This window comes from Rattus norvegicus, chromosome 11, assembly GCF_036323735.1.
Source record: "Rattus norvegicus strain BN/NHsdMcwi chromosome 11, GRCr8, whole genome shotgun sequence".
Lineage (NCBI taxonomy): Eukaryota > Metazoa > Chordata > Mammalia > Rodentia > Muridae > Rattus > Rattus norvegicus.
This window is the reverse complement of record NC_086029.1, coordinates 70617626-70630597: the sequence shown is the minus strand read 5'-3', so window position 1 is coordinate 70630597 and position 12972 is coordinate 70617626. Positions and strand designations below refer to the sequence as shown.

Below are 12972 nucleotides of genomic sequence, written 5' to 3'. Positions count from 1 at the left end.
CAGGTAATGGGATGACTTTTTACTGAAGTCTCTGTTACTAGAAAACACTAAACCTGGGAGGCTAATAATCTTCTTAGGTGCCAGGTAGGACTGTCACATTCATATTACGTATGTCTTTAGCTTTTAGCATGCCTCAAAACCAAAGAAATGAAGCTGGACTTGTGTTTTTCGTCTTTTCCCCTGTAAAGCGTTTGGTCTCGTGCATGGTGTTGGTGGTAGCTAGTATGCAGCTGATGGCCAGGCCAAGGTGGGGAGTGAAGGGCGTTGAGGACTGGGGACTGATGGCATGAGAGGAGACCTACACTGTTTCTTCAGTGTGTAAGCATACAGGGGACTTGCTTGTATAGTTTATCCTCACGCTGAAGTGCAAGAAGTGCATACTTCTCACGTCTGAATAGTGTCTCATGTCTGACTTCTCTTTCAACATAGAGTAAAGCCTGGGCCAGTAGAGCAGCCATGCTCGGGTGTAGCATGATACCAAGGTGGCTATATTCTTTGCAGCTCCTACATTCTTGTGCTGCAGAGAACTCTGACCTAAGAATTGGGGTCTTTCTTGGAAATTGCAAGGAAGTCTACAGTCACCTGTTTAGTCACAGAAAAATATTTCATCTTCTCCTGAGCTCCAGAGATGGGGTGGACTGAGTTACAAACCCAATAGTCTGTGCTGTTCAGTAACTGCTTCCTTACACAAACAAAAGAAATAATCCCTAAGGTGGGAAAAATATAAAAATGTGAACTTTGAACCAGTGTGCCCCTTCCTGGGACGGCTGGCTCTCCGTGCCTGTTCTCACTGTTTGAAAGGTAATGGTGAAGCAGTGCTGGATTTGAACACATTACCTGCGCACGTGTTCAGGCCTGCCTACTGACTCACTGTTGTGATAATTAAATGAGATGGTGTATATATAGGGTCTGGCACAGCAGAGCTGAGTATGTCTACTCAATTCACTAAGATTTACTGAGCGTTCAGTGGGTGTCGCTATTCTGGGCACTGCATTATGTAGCAAGGAACACAAACAGAGCCCCACTTATTCAGTTTCCCTGCTCTATAAATGGCAAACAGACAAAATAGATTCATGGAAGCTAACAGGACTGATGTGATTGTATTTTGCTTTTTCCTTCCAGAAAGTATTGAGGACCAGGGTAAAGGAAATGCTAATGTAGAGGGGAAGCAGTAGATGCCAACCCATCTCCCATTCCCTGTCCTAAAGCATGATCCAGTGGCCTCTCAGGACTCCAGTGCCTGGGCTCACATGTTCTCAAGCTTCCCTTAGAATCGGGCCAAAGAAGACTTCCTTCCGGGACAAGCAAGCAGTCAGACTATAAGGCCCCACCCCAGGGCCATGCTGACTCCTTCACAGAAGGTGCCTGCCCTTGCCTTCCAGTTTAACTGACTCAGGAATGAGATCCACAACTCTCTGTTGTTTTGTCTCTAGAGCTTCACCATGCCTAGAGTGTCCGTTAGTCTCACCTGACCTCGGGACACGGACCCTTCATTCAACTCCCTTCAGTTAAAACTTTCACATGGGCCATTATTTCCTGCCAGCATACTGACAGTGGTGAGGCAGGAAAGACACTGAAAAAAAGATTGTAAATCAGCCCTGCCAAGAAGAAGGGGGGAAAAGATTGAGGTAATAAAATGCTTTAATCATGAAAACATTTTAAATTAATGTGAGAATACTAGGCCAAGTCATGGAAGGATAAATTGTAAGAAGGCGTGATAAGCAAGAGTCCTTTAGGTTGGTGTCCGTGAATAGGCCACAGTGTTCAAGCTGATGGGCTACTGCAGCTTGCTTGACCCTCAACGCTGAGGACCTCTCAACACAGCCACAGCAATGACGTGCGTGAGCAGAAGGGGGCGATAACATTCCTTCTCCATCCACAATAGTTAGCCCTGAGCCAGACATTCAAAACGCTGCTACGATGAAGAAGCCTTACTCACAGCTAACGTGAACACCACAGAACTAGTATTTTTCCAAATGCTCCACTATTGAGCACTTGGTTCTGGACCAGCACTGTGCTAAGCACAACCTGCCTCATCTCCTTTATTCTTACCCACAGCCCATAGCTGGAAGAGGCATCACTGTTCCCATTTTATAGATGGGGAAGATAAAGGCTCAGAGATGCAGAATACCCTGTCTTGGGCACATGGCTACTAGCTAGTGGAGCTCACTTTTCCTAAATTCCACTCTCCAGGTAGGAGTGTTGGTAGCATTTACTTCATCCCCTCTGCCATCGCCAGGCACTGTACAGTTAAGGAGCAGAGTACATAGGGAAATGGTTACGACTCCAAAAAGGCATCACGATCTAAATTATCTTGATCCAGCGACTGCGTAATTATTTATCAAAGGGAGGTTCTGACTAATTCTTTCCTATCCAAGCAGGCTGATAAGCAGAAAGCTTGTTAATGTGCAGACGAGGGTGGGAGCCCAGTGGAAGGAGAGAGGGAGAAAGATGGGAGAGAGCACTCGCCTCTCAACAGACCCTGGAGACTGATAAGAGCTCACATGGATAAAATATTTATTTTTCCATATGTTGCAGAAAGCAGTGCTGCCACTGTGTGTGTGCAGTGTGTGCGAAGGAGTGTGAACTGTATACATCCAACACCACCGATCTGCCTAATTTCCATGCATTTAACAGGCTTAATACCTAACAGCGCGTCCATATGTTTTAATGCATATTTCTCTGCACAAACAATATGGTCTAGTTCGGGAAGAGCCAACATCCTCCACAGCCTCACTCACTGCTATGTTTCAGCCCTAAACTTACTGCCGGGGCCAGCACAGGGAGAGTTAAAAGCCAGAAGGTTCTGCTGGCTAGCACAGCTGCCCTTCACCTTAAACGCCTTCCTATTTCTTAAAGCAGCCTTTTTCTCATAACAAAAATGTTCACAGTGGGGAGATGAAAATGTTTTTGTTCTCTTTGGACAATTGGGACATGTTCAGTCAGAATGTCAGAACTGACCGTTGAAAGGCGGGTGCCTGCGGCCACACTTTTTTCTCTCTTTCTTTCTTTCTTTCTTTCTTTTTTTTTTTTTTTTTGAATGCAGAGCTGCACCAGAGTGGCGGGAGGAAGTGCACAATGATTGGCCTGTTTTTCTGTGGAAGTGTTCAGGGTACACCCAGCTTTGCTTTGCATATATTTACGAAACATCTGCCCTTTTCTTGTTCTGAAGTCTCTCTCCCTCACAGCCCCATTTCCCCTCTCCCCCGGGTTTTTCTTTGTTGTTGTTGGCTTCTCTGACTTCTTCGAAGTTTTCATTTTCCGGTCGAGGGGCGACCTCATCAGAGTGTATAATTTTGAGAGAGAGGGAGAGAGGAAGAGGGAGAGAGAGAGGGGAGAGAGAGAGAAGAGAGAGAGAGAGAGAGAGAGAGAGAGAGAGAGAGAGAGAGAGAGAGAGAGAGAGAGAGCGAGCGAGCGCACAGCAGTCAGGGAGAGAACAAACTTGAAAGAGACTGCGAGGCCAGAGAGAGCTTGGCAAACCAACCTTTGGCATGGTGACCAGGAGGAAGGTTCTGGTAGGAGTTTAGGCTCTGAAATGCTGCCTGGAGTCAGCCAGTGTACTGCTGCCCTCTACAGGAACCAGGGGATAGTGCAAGCTACTCAGGCTAGTACAGACTTGTCCTCAGATGTGCCATGTTTGTACAATCCTTTTTGTGCAACCAGAGAAGGCATTTTCGGTTAATTACAAGAGAGTTTGCTCTTTCCTCCTGATAAACCACAAACTGAAAAAAATGGGTCATAGAACAGCACCTGTGCATGTCAGACAGTCTGCCGCTTTGTGTTAATATTTCTTGGCTTCAGAGAAAGGAATCCCAAAGAATTATGAAAGAGGTTGGGATAGGAGAGGAAATGCTACAACGGACAGTGTGCAGTGCTCTCGGCTGTTGGAAAACGGCCATGGTAAAAGGAGAAATGAAGTGATAGGAAGCAAGAAGGGGAAGGAGCCAGGTAGGTTGGTTTTGAATATGTTCTACTCACAGAGGTGGCTACAGTGCTCCTGTGCCGTGGACAGCCTCCAAAGGTGGGACGCCAAATATCAGGCAAGGGTCAAAATCTAATACAGGACAAGAAGTAAGGGCATAAACAGTGCAATTTCTCTAGGGTTAGAACCACTGGGTGGCTTTGCAGTGCGCCGGTGTAGGAGTGTACCCTTAATTCTCTGAACCACATTTCAAAAGCTAGCTGAGGCTTTGTCTGTAAGTATTAGGGACCATTTTCTTTTCTGCCACATGATAATGGCCATTGGTGTTTTGTCCCTATATTTAGGTGAATTACCAGGACCAGCCACTCTTATTAAATACTCTTCATGTAATCAATGACAAAGTAACCAATCCAGGTTGATTCTACTGCTGCATAAAACGAGGAAGTTTAATTGAGATTCAGACTGGGACTGGTCTCCAGGTATACTTAAATTTCAGCTATGTTTCATTCCATCAGGAAACAGCTCTTAAATGGCTGCTGTGTATACGTTGCCCTGATTCACAATATAGAACAGACAGTAACTCCGGGAGGACAGGACCCAGATTGCTCAGCTTCTGTGGTCCATCACAGCCATGTAATATCTGGAGGATGAGTGCATGGCTGAGTGAATGGGGAGGGGAGCAGAAAGGCAGAGTGAAGAAATGGATGAACACCAGAAACCGGGCAACTACTAAGGTATCCCATTCCACAGAAAGTCCATTCTCTCAGAGAGCCAATAGCACGTAACTAGCCATTACTGGAATAAGAGTTAGTAAGATAAGAATACAGCAAGCAATGAGGAGTCTGAGTGCTGCAGAGAGGAGCCATCCTGTCTGAAAGAGGGGAATCACAGCAGTGTAGCATGGACATGGCATTTAGTACGTGTGAAGGGTTTGTCTCATTTCGTTGGCAAAGATGAGAAAAGGCAGTTCAAAGCAGTGACAGTAATGAGCGAAGGTAAAGAGCCAAGAACGTGCATTCCAGGACTCTGTGAATGATAAACAAACACCAAGGTGGCCGATATATGGGGCCCACGAGATAAAGTAGGGCAGATAAGGGACTGCCCTTGAATACCAGGCTAACACGGTCCTGGGGGATTTAGTGACTGGAAAGCAGCAAAACCAGGGTCTTGGAGGATGGAGAGCAAGTTAGGGGCAGCAGTGCAGTAGAAGAAAGTGTTGAGGCCGTTGTCTGGAGAGGGAGCAGGCTGGTGAGGACTACAGGGTAAGCCGGCCGGCCGTAGGGCAGAGAAAGGTAAGCAAGAGGCTTCCAGCCTGACAGCAGGCCACCCTGCCAGAAACAGACACCTCAGAGGAAGCACTGGTTTGCCCGGGAGAAACAGACAGTGGGGAGGGGGCAGTCTGACAGTGGAGACTTTGATTTTGAATTCATTCTGAATCTGAAAAACCAGAGGAGCAGATCCTTGGGGGGTCCCACTAGGCACAGGATTTGAGGGTTATCCCCAGTCCCCCATTCAGCAATGGATACAGCATTGCAGTTTGAATCTATTATGTTGACTTTCTCCACACTAAGAAATATATGAGAGCCCCCCACCCATTCTGATCTTTACCACACTGTCTCTGCCTCATGCCCTCTGAAGAAACAGATTTGATTTCACAACCTGTTGGACTAAAAACACAGCATACTAATCATAACACCATATTCTGCGAGGGCAGATTTGACTACCCAGTACAACACATTTCAATACGAAATATTCTGTATACAAGTCCAAAGCCATGCTCATAGAAACAAGGAGAACATGGAAACACAGAGACTTACAACAGATTATGTACCACATATAATGTCTCCAAAAAAGAAAAAAAAAAGTTCTCTGTGGTGGCATAGTGATAGAAAAAGACACTACGGCACAGAAACTGGAGAAAGTGTTCAAGGAGGATCTCATCCCCTTTGGGGTATCTGGTGTCCATGTGCTGTATAAATGCCGATTCGCTTGTTACCACTGATTTCATTGTCCTGGGGAAAAGGATTCCTGGGCTGACTGATAGCTGAACTATTTCACATTCTGTTCCTGGCTAAATCACACCAGCACCTTTCTACTCCCTATCAGTAATCTCTTTCTCAAAGACAAATAAATACCAGTCCTGCTTCTGAACTCTGGGCGCCTAACTAAACCAAAGAGCGCAGGGAACTTTAGGCTGGGAGGGATAAAGAGAAGGGTGGGTATGTGTGAGACACCGTTGCCTTCTAGAACCTACACTGTCTTAATCGCTCTTCACTTCCTACTTTACAGTCTCCTCTACCACTGCCCTCCCTCTGGACAGCCTGCAGATGGAGATTGGGATTTGAAACTCTGTGTTGATTTTACATAAAAGTAATAGTAACAGGAAAGCTGAATACTTCATAATGTGTTCCAAGAACAGAGATTTAAAGCTAGAAGGAGCCTGTAGGGCCTTCTAATCCAAGCCCTTTATTTTGCAGATGAGGAAACTGAAGCCCAGAGAGGTGAAGTGAGGTGCCCAAAGCCACACAGCAAGTTGCAGGCACAGCTAGTCCCGTAGCTCAAGGCTCCTGACTCCCAGTCCAGTGCTCTTCCCATTACTCCACGGGTCCTGACTCTAAGCTTCCTGACAAATGCTAGAACGGTAAACCTCCACGAGTATTTTTCCAGAGCGTGTTAAAACTCTTTAGGGGGAAAGGATGCTTTCTTGGATAATGTCAGCCATACGTAGCTCAAGCTGTCTAAAGTTCTGGGACAGGGTCTTTTTTTACAGCAACAGAGTCCAAATGTGGTGCTGTTTGCCTGGCCCATATGCTTTCATGTGTTCCCAGTTAGGCCATTACTGGAGGGAAAAAAACAAGAATCAGCTTGTTTTAAAACAAGGGACATACTGGACTCCCTCCCATCCCCCTTCAGAAAAAAAAATCAAGTTATCTTTAACAGATTCTAAAAATGCCTTTTCCCAAATATGCAGTCAGTTCCTTCAAAGGGCCCTTTGTTTATTCTCAGGAAGAAACCCAAGACAGCTGAAAACCAGAAGGCATCTGAGGAGAATGAGATTACTCAGCCGGGTGGATCCAGCGCCAAGCCGGGCCTTCCCTGCCTGAACTTTGAAGCTGTTTTGTCTCCAGACCCAGCCCTCATCCACTCAACACATTCACTGACAAACTCTCACGCTCACACCGGGTCATCTGATTGTGAGTACAGCAGCGAGGTGACGGTGTCTTCCCAAAGCTTAGCGCCGTGCTCCCCCCACCCCCACCCCAGGGTTCTGGCTGTTTTGCATTCAGAGCAAGCTGTTTCCTTTTGGCCTTCCAAAGTAGCCAAAAGTAGCACGCCACCATTTTGATCCAACCAGCATCTATATATTTTCAAAGCCAAAGAATATTTGAAAGCCAGGTAACCAGCCATTTAACGCTGATGATTAATTGTGTGTCACCCCATTCGCTTTCGGGACATTAACTTAAGAAAAGAGGCGATGTTGCTGCTCCCTGGTGTCCTTGCTCTCAGTAACAGCACTTGGACGTCACTAAACGGAATAACCAAGTATGGACCTCAGCAGGCCAGTGAGACACAAGGAAACAGCCAGTTCCAAATTACAGAGCCCAAGTCAGATGTGCATTGGTTATTGGAGTCTCATGTAGCTTGGCTGAATTTCAATCTTTCCAGTTTTTAATTTATTTTGAAGTGGTTAAAGGATAGCATACATTTACAGAAGAAAAAAAGAATGGCTTCCAAGAATTCAAAAGCCACCCAGACTTCGCATAGCCAATAAGAATGCAGGTTAAAAATATTTTTTAATTAAAAAAACTGCCTACAGGCTAAATTTGGAAATGGGCACTTAATGCGAATTGTCACTATTGAAATCACTGCTTTGCTGTTTATTTTTGCCATCTTCTCACTAATCTAGAAGTCACTTCTTAAATTCTATTTTAAGGAGGTTGATAGGTCACGTGAGGAGGCTGCTTTTCGTTTCTAAAGTGTAACCTGGCACTTGAGAGAGGAGCACATGTTGACAGTACCAAACCCACAGAGTATTCCTGATAGCGAAGATGCCCAACAGCTCTAGGAACCCATCTCTCCACAGGACGTCTGGTAACAGGCAGAGAGCTGGCACAACGGAGTGAGTTAAATATACCAGGAAAGCTTTATTACCAAAAAGGACTCCATATAACCTGTTCCTCAAAGACAAAATTAAAAAAAAAAAAAGGAAAAAGGAAAAAACCAGGAAGGAAGGAAGGAAGGAAGGAAGGAAGGAAGGAAGGAAGGAAGGAAGGAAGGAAGGAAAGGAAAGTTAAAGGGGGAAAAAAAAAGAACTCTCCATTAGGAAATGAGATCCCAAATCTCTTCCTGTTATTTTCTGGCAGAAAAAAATATAAAATTCTGCCAGGAGGACAAAGGTAAGTAAGTCTGGGAGAGCCCTTCCCCCACTCACTTTGCTGTCTTAGCCTCTAGACAAGGGGTGTGAGCTGAGTCAGCGGCTGGGCTGTAGCCACCCTCCAACTGTCACTAAAGAATGGGAACAAAGTGAGATCCAAGTCGCTAAGGCCATAAGATCTGTACCATCAGACTTACAGCTTCTATTTAGATACAGGGGACAGAAGCAGGGACTTTATTCTTTGGACCATCTTCATAGTCACATCCTTGGACTTTCTTGCCTGGAAGTCTCCGGCCTAATAGTAATTACAGGAAGAAGTTGAAAATAGCATGGCATAGTGCCGACAGACATGTGCACACCACGCTGCCCCTGCCTACCAGAAGGGTAGCCTGTCGAGCTGGTAAAAGGCCTGGAGTGTCAGTATACACACCTTCCTCACCTGGCTTTCTGCCATACCTGTGGGGAAGATTGCATAGGACGGCCCTAGGCAGAAATCTGGTACAAACCAATTGAATGTTTTTCCAAGTGGTAAAAGCACTATGTTTCCTGTACTGTACGGCAAGCATCCTACAGCCAGGCCTTACTCGCCCTGCTAGCTGGCATATGTAGAAGGAGCAGCAGGACAGTGCTGTTGCTGCAGACCCTTTGGAAGCCAGAAGAGCAGATCTCAGTAGGGCATCTGAATGCACTTGGAAAGAGACCCAAGGGGAGGAGAAACCTAATCTCCAGCTGTCAAGAAAGTCACTTTGATTTTGCCATTAAGATGTGTAAGTCTGCACCAACCTGTTGTTGAAATTGGTTATACTTTTCCCCAAACATATTTGGATTGTAGTTTGTCCTGATTTGAGCCTACACTGAGGGGAAAATTGTTTTTAGGAAAGATTCACAGAAATCTGTCCATTTGGAGGTTGCTTGAGAGAAGACAGGAAAGGAGTTTATTTTAAGCTGTTAAATTTTTTGGATGCTCTTCTTGCATTCAAGAAGATTTTTTTTTTTTACTTTCAAATGTCATTCTTACCATAGATTAATTTAAAAGCCTAATTTCTTTAAGGTAAAATATTCAGTTCCTATTTAGAATGAACAGATTTGGGGCATTTAAAAATAGTGCCCTTGACTTGTTAGTCCCTTTAATTTCAGGAACATTCTTCCAGTATGTGGCATTCCGAGCTTTCACAAACGCTTGAATTTCCATAGCACCTTTTTATTTTGTTGTGTACTTAGCAAAAATATTCTTAGTCATGACTTAATGCCTACTTCCTGTCCGTCAGTGTGATTCTTCCCAATTTACAGATGAGACAACCAGGAAAACTGATTCTCATGGGTGCAAATGAGTGTTTCTGAATTTGCTCTCTTTCTGAGCATCTATAACTCGGGGCTCAATGCACAAAGATGGCATTCCTGGCTATCCACAGGCACCTTGGACATGTGATGCTACTCATCATGGTGATGCGGTCACAAAAACACATTAGATAAATCATGCCCACAGATGAGAAGCGAGCTCTGCTGTAACTAGGAAAGGTGACAGGCACGCACCAGAGTAAAGATGACCAGTCCAACAGCATACATGGTCTAGATGATTGGTCGGCAGTGTACCGCGCTGCAGCACCTACCCCTGCCCAGAGACCTAGCGATGCTCAAAAGCAGAGGTAGCACTATTGAGATTCCTGTTATCTTGCCACAGAAATGCTTGCTGCTTGGCGGTGCACTTCCCAACACAGTTTCCTCTCAGCAATATCCTACCACTTCCATGACGCTGGTCACCTCTCCACCATTTCTGAAAGCATAATGGCAAGCAAATCCAGAGGACGGTAATAGAAGGCATTATGATGAATTTGGGAATAGAAAGAGTGCGAGAACCCTAGGTGTTCCACAGAGCAGTTAACCCACCAAACGGGCTGAGTATGCACTGAGCCAAACTCTCCCTTCAGGGACTTAAACAGGACTAAGCAGAGTCAGGAGAGCAGATGAAGCCCCCATGAGAAGCCTGTCCTGACAACTATCAAGCTGTAGCACATCATGCTCATGTGACAGACAGACAGATGCACCAGAACTTTTACTTGCATATTCCTTCCATTGTGTCCCCCGCCCTCCAATAAGGCTCCCCCGGAAGGAGGAAGGGCTTCTCCCTGCTTCCGCTGTAGACTGCACTATCTCTGTCTTCGGAAGCTGGAAGCTGACAGTCATGGTCACTTACCTTCCAGTGCTTTTGTGCTGGACTCGTCAGACTGTCTGGTTTTTCTGTCCTTGCCAAGATGCATTTACACATTAACAGTTTTTATTTATTTTTAATTTAACCTTTACACAGTAGCAAACTGTTGTGTGGGTGGGTTTAAGTTTAGCTGTGTAGGTAGCACGGTGCTGATGGGGCTGCCTGCTGTCTAGGAGACCATGGGCTCTTCCTTTCCTATCTCCTGCCTGCTCACTTCCCTGACCTCCCCCTCTTTCTCCTCCTCCTCCTCTTCCTCCTCTTCCTCCTCCTCCTCCTCCTCCTCCTCTTCCTCCTCCTTCTTCTTCCCCTCTCTCTCTCTCTCTCTCTCTCTCTCTCTCTCTCTCTCTCTCTCTCTCTCTCTCTTATTCCTTTTCCCATCACTCATCCAAGGCCCTGTGATTAAATTTTTAGTACACTTGGATCATTTTGAACTTTTAAGCAATTTCTGAGAGAACAAAACAAAGAGGATTTTTATGGCAAACTCCATTAATGCCACATTAAGGCTGACATTTTAATTACCCCCAAGTCAGGAAATGCAAAGTTCAGGTTCCCACAGCAACAGAAACTGTCCCCTTGAGTGCCTCGCGCACAGCATCCCGGCCAGCCGATTCTTTCATTCTGCACTTTCACAACACCACCAGCATGAGGACATTGTTTTTAGCCACGTACGGGGAAAGGAGCAGCCTTGATCCTTTGTGTCTCTTCAGGAACCACAGTTGAGGATGTGAGCCTTTAACGCCCCTCCCCAACCCATCTCTATGCATTATCCTGTAACGGAAGACATGCTCTACATGTGCACACAGACAGGATTAAAGTTGCTGTGGGGACATTAACTCGGGTTTCCGGACTTCCGTGCCAGTCACATTTAGACCATAATGTTGTAATTTTTGGCATGTAATAAATGTGCATTTCATGTACACAGACAGAAAGAAGCATAAAATGTATTTTAAAGAGCAATTAATTACTAACTTTGTGATTAAAAAACATTTGGTGCATGTTCCTTCCCATTTAGCATCAGCTGCTGGTCTTAGCCAGGCCTAATAGATGACATACTGTGTCCCATCCTGGATCTCAGATGTACTTACTGTATGTTCCTGTTCCTCTAGATAATTAATTCCTTAGTAACGCTGTAGGGGGAAAACAAAATGGAAGGAATATGCAAGCATGTAAATAGGGTAAGGGAGACTTTGAAGGAAATGATTCATTCCTGCAGATAAACCTCTGAGTCCCTGATAAAGAGCCAGAAATCTGCTAAGTGGGTGTAGACAAAGGTTTCTGGCCACCTTGGAGCATCTGGTCCTGGGCCGTAAGAACAACTTGAAAGCAGATTTTCCCCCCATGAATTCCAGGCTTGCCCAGTGGAGGAGTGATTTCCTAACTCTTTAGGCATCAGAAATTAAAGGTTAGTTTATTCTCTGATGACTGGCAGGGGGGCGGGGGGAGCAGTTGTAGGGAGTTCAAGTAAAAGGTGGGCTTTTCGGAAGAACACCTCATGCAGATACTAGTGTCTTCTTCCTCTACATGTTAATCTGGTTGACCCATTTGTGCTAAGAGGGCATGTCTCAAAATAACTGAACAGGTTTCTGCATAAAAGGAATCATTTGCAATACGTTATGGCATAATGTTTGAAAATGCAAGGGCTTGGGTGTGTAATGGAAATTAGGAGACATGAAGACTGCCCGGCTTAAGCCCCAGCACAGCCTCCAGTGGGCATGCTCAGTGAGGCTCCTCCTACTATTTGCTCATTCTTCCCTGTCATACATTCCTTTTTGCTCAGTTTGGTTGCATATGGTATTTAACCTTTAAGAAAGAAACTTCAGTTTTCCAAAGCCCTGACTTGCTGTACTTGGGCTGTCTCTAAGTGTGAATGTATGTCTGTGTGAGTGAAAACTGCTCAAGCAAGTTTGAAGGTCTCTCTGGCAAATTTGACTGCGTGTTCAGAAAGTTTCCAATCGGAAAGCTGATTCAGTATAAAACCTTCCAAAAGCTTCCTGAGGCACCTGTTCACATGGAAAGATTGGGTTTCTGTTGGAGGTGCTCAGAAGCAATGTTTGTAACTGAAGATCTCTGTTTGGTGTGCCAGAAAAATGAGAAACATTTTGGCCCCAAAAAACCTCTATAAATGTTCAAAATGTATAATCAAACAAAGACTTCATTTGGATTCTGATGCATGTATCTCAGCAGATGTGTCTGAACTAACTGGAATCCCACAGGGGCAGCTGAACTGGATTGTGGTCTGTCTTGATAACTGAAAGAGTTATTCTTAGACCTTGGAAGGACAAAAATGGTCCATCTGTGAAGAACTGTAATAGAGACATGGCAAAAAGCAGCATCCTCTGAAAGAGTTATTTATGGAATTTAGGACAAGTTGGACAATCCTGAAAACATTTTGGGGTCACACTAATTTGTAGGAGAAATACAGCCAAAATGGGAAGAGGGGTAACAAGCACAGATAGTCACTATCCT

At 45.1% G+C, this 12972-nt stretch overlaps 1 protein-coding gene across 1 annotated transcript in view; it reads left to right on the top strand.

The window, feature by feature from the left end:
* Zbtb20 (zinc finger and BTB domain containing 20) overlaps window positions 1-12972 on the top strand; it is a 739030-nt gene that overhangs the window by 666442 nt on the left and 59616 nt on the right. The window contains 2 exon segments of the mRNA NM_001105880.2: window positions 6400-6563; window positions 6929-7116. Coding sequence (NP_001099350.2) covers window positions 6553-6563; window positions 6929-7116 — 199 coding nt within the window. The 5' untranslated portion in view covers window positions 6400-6552.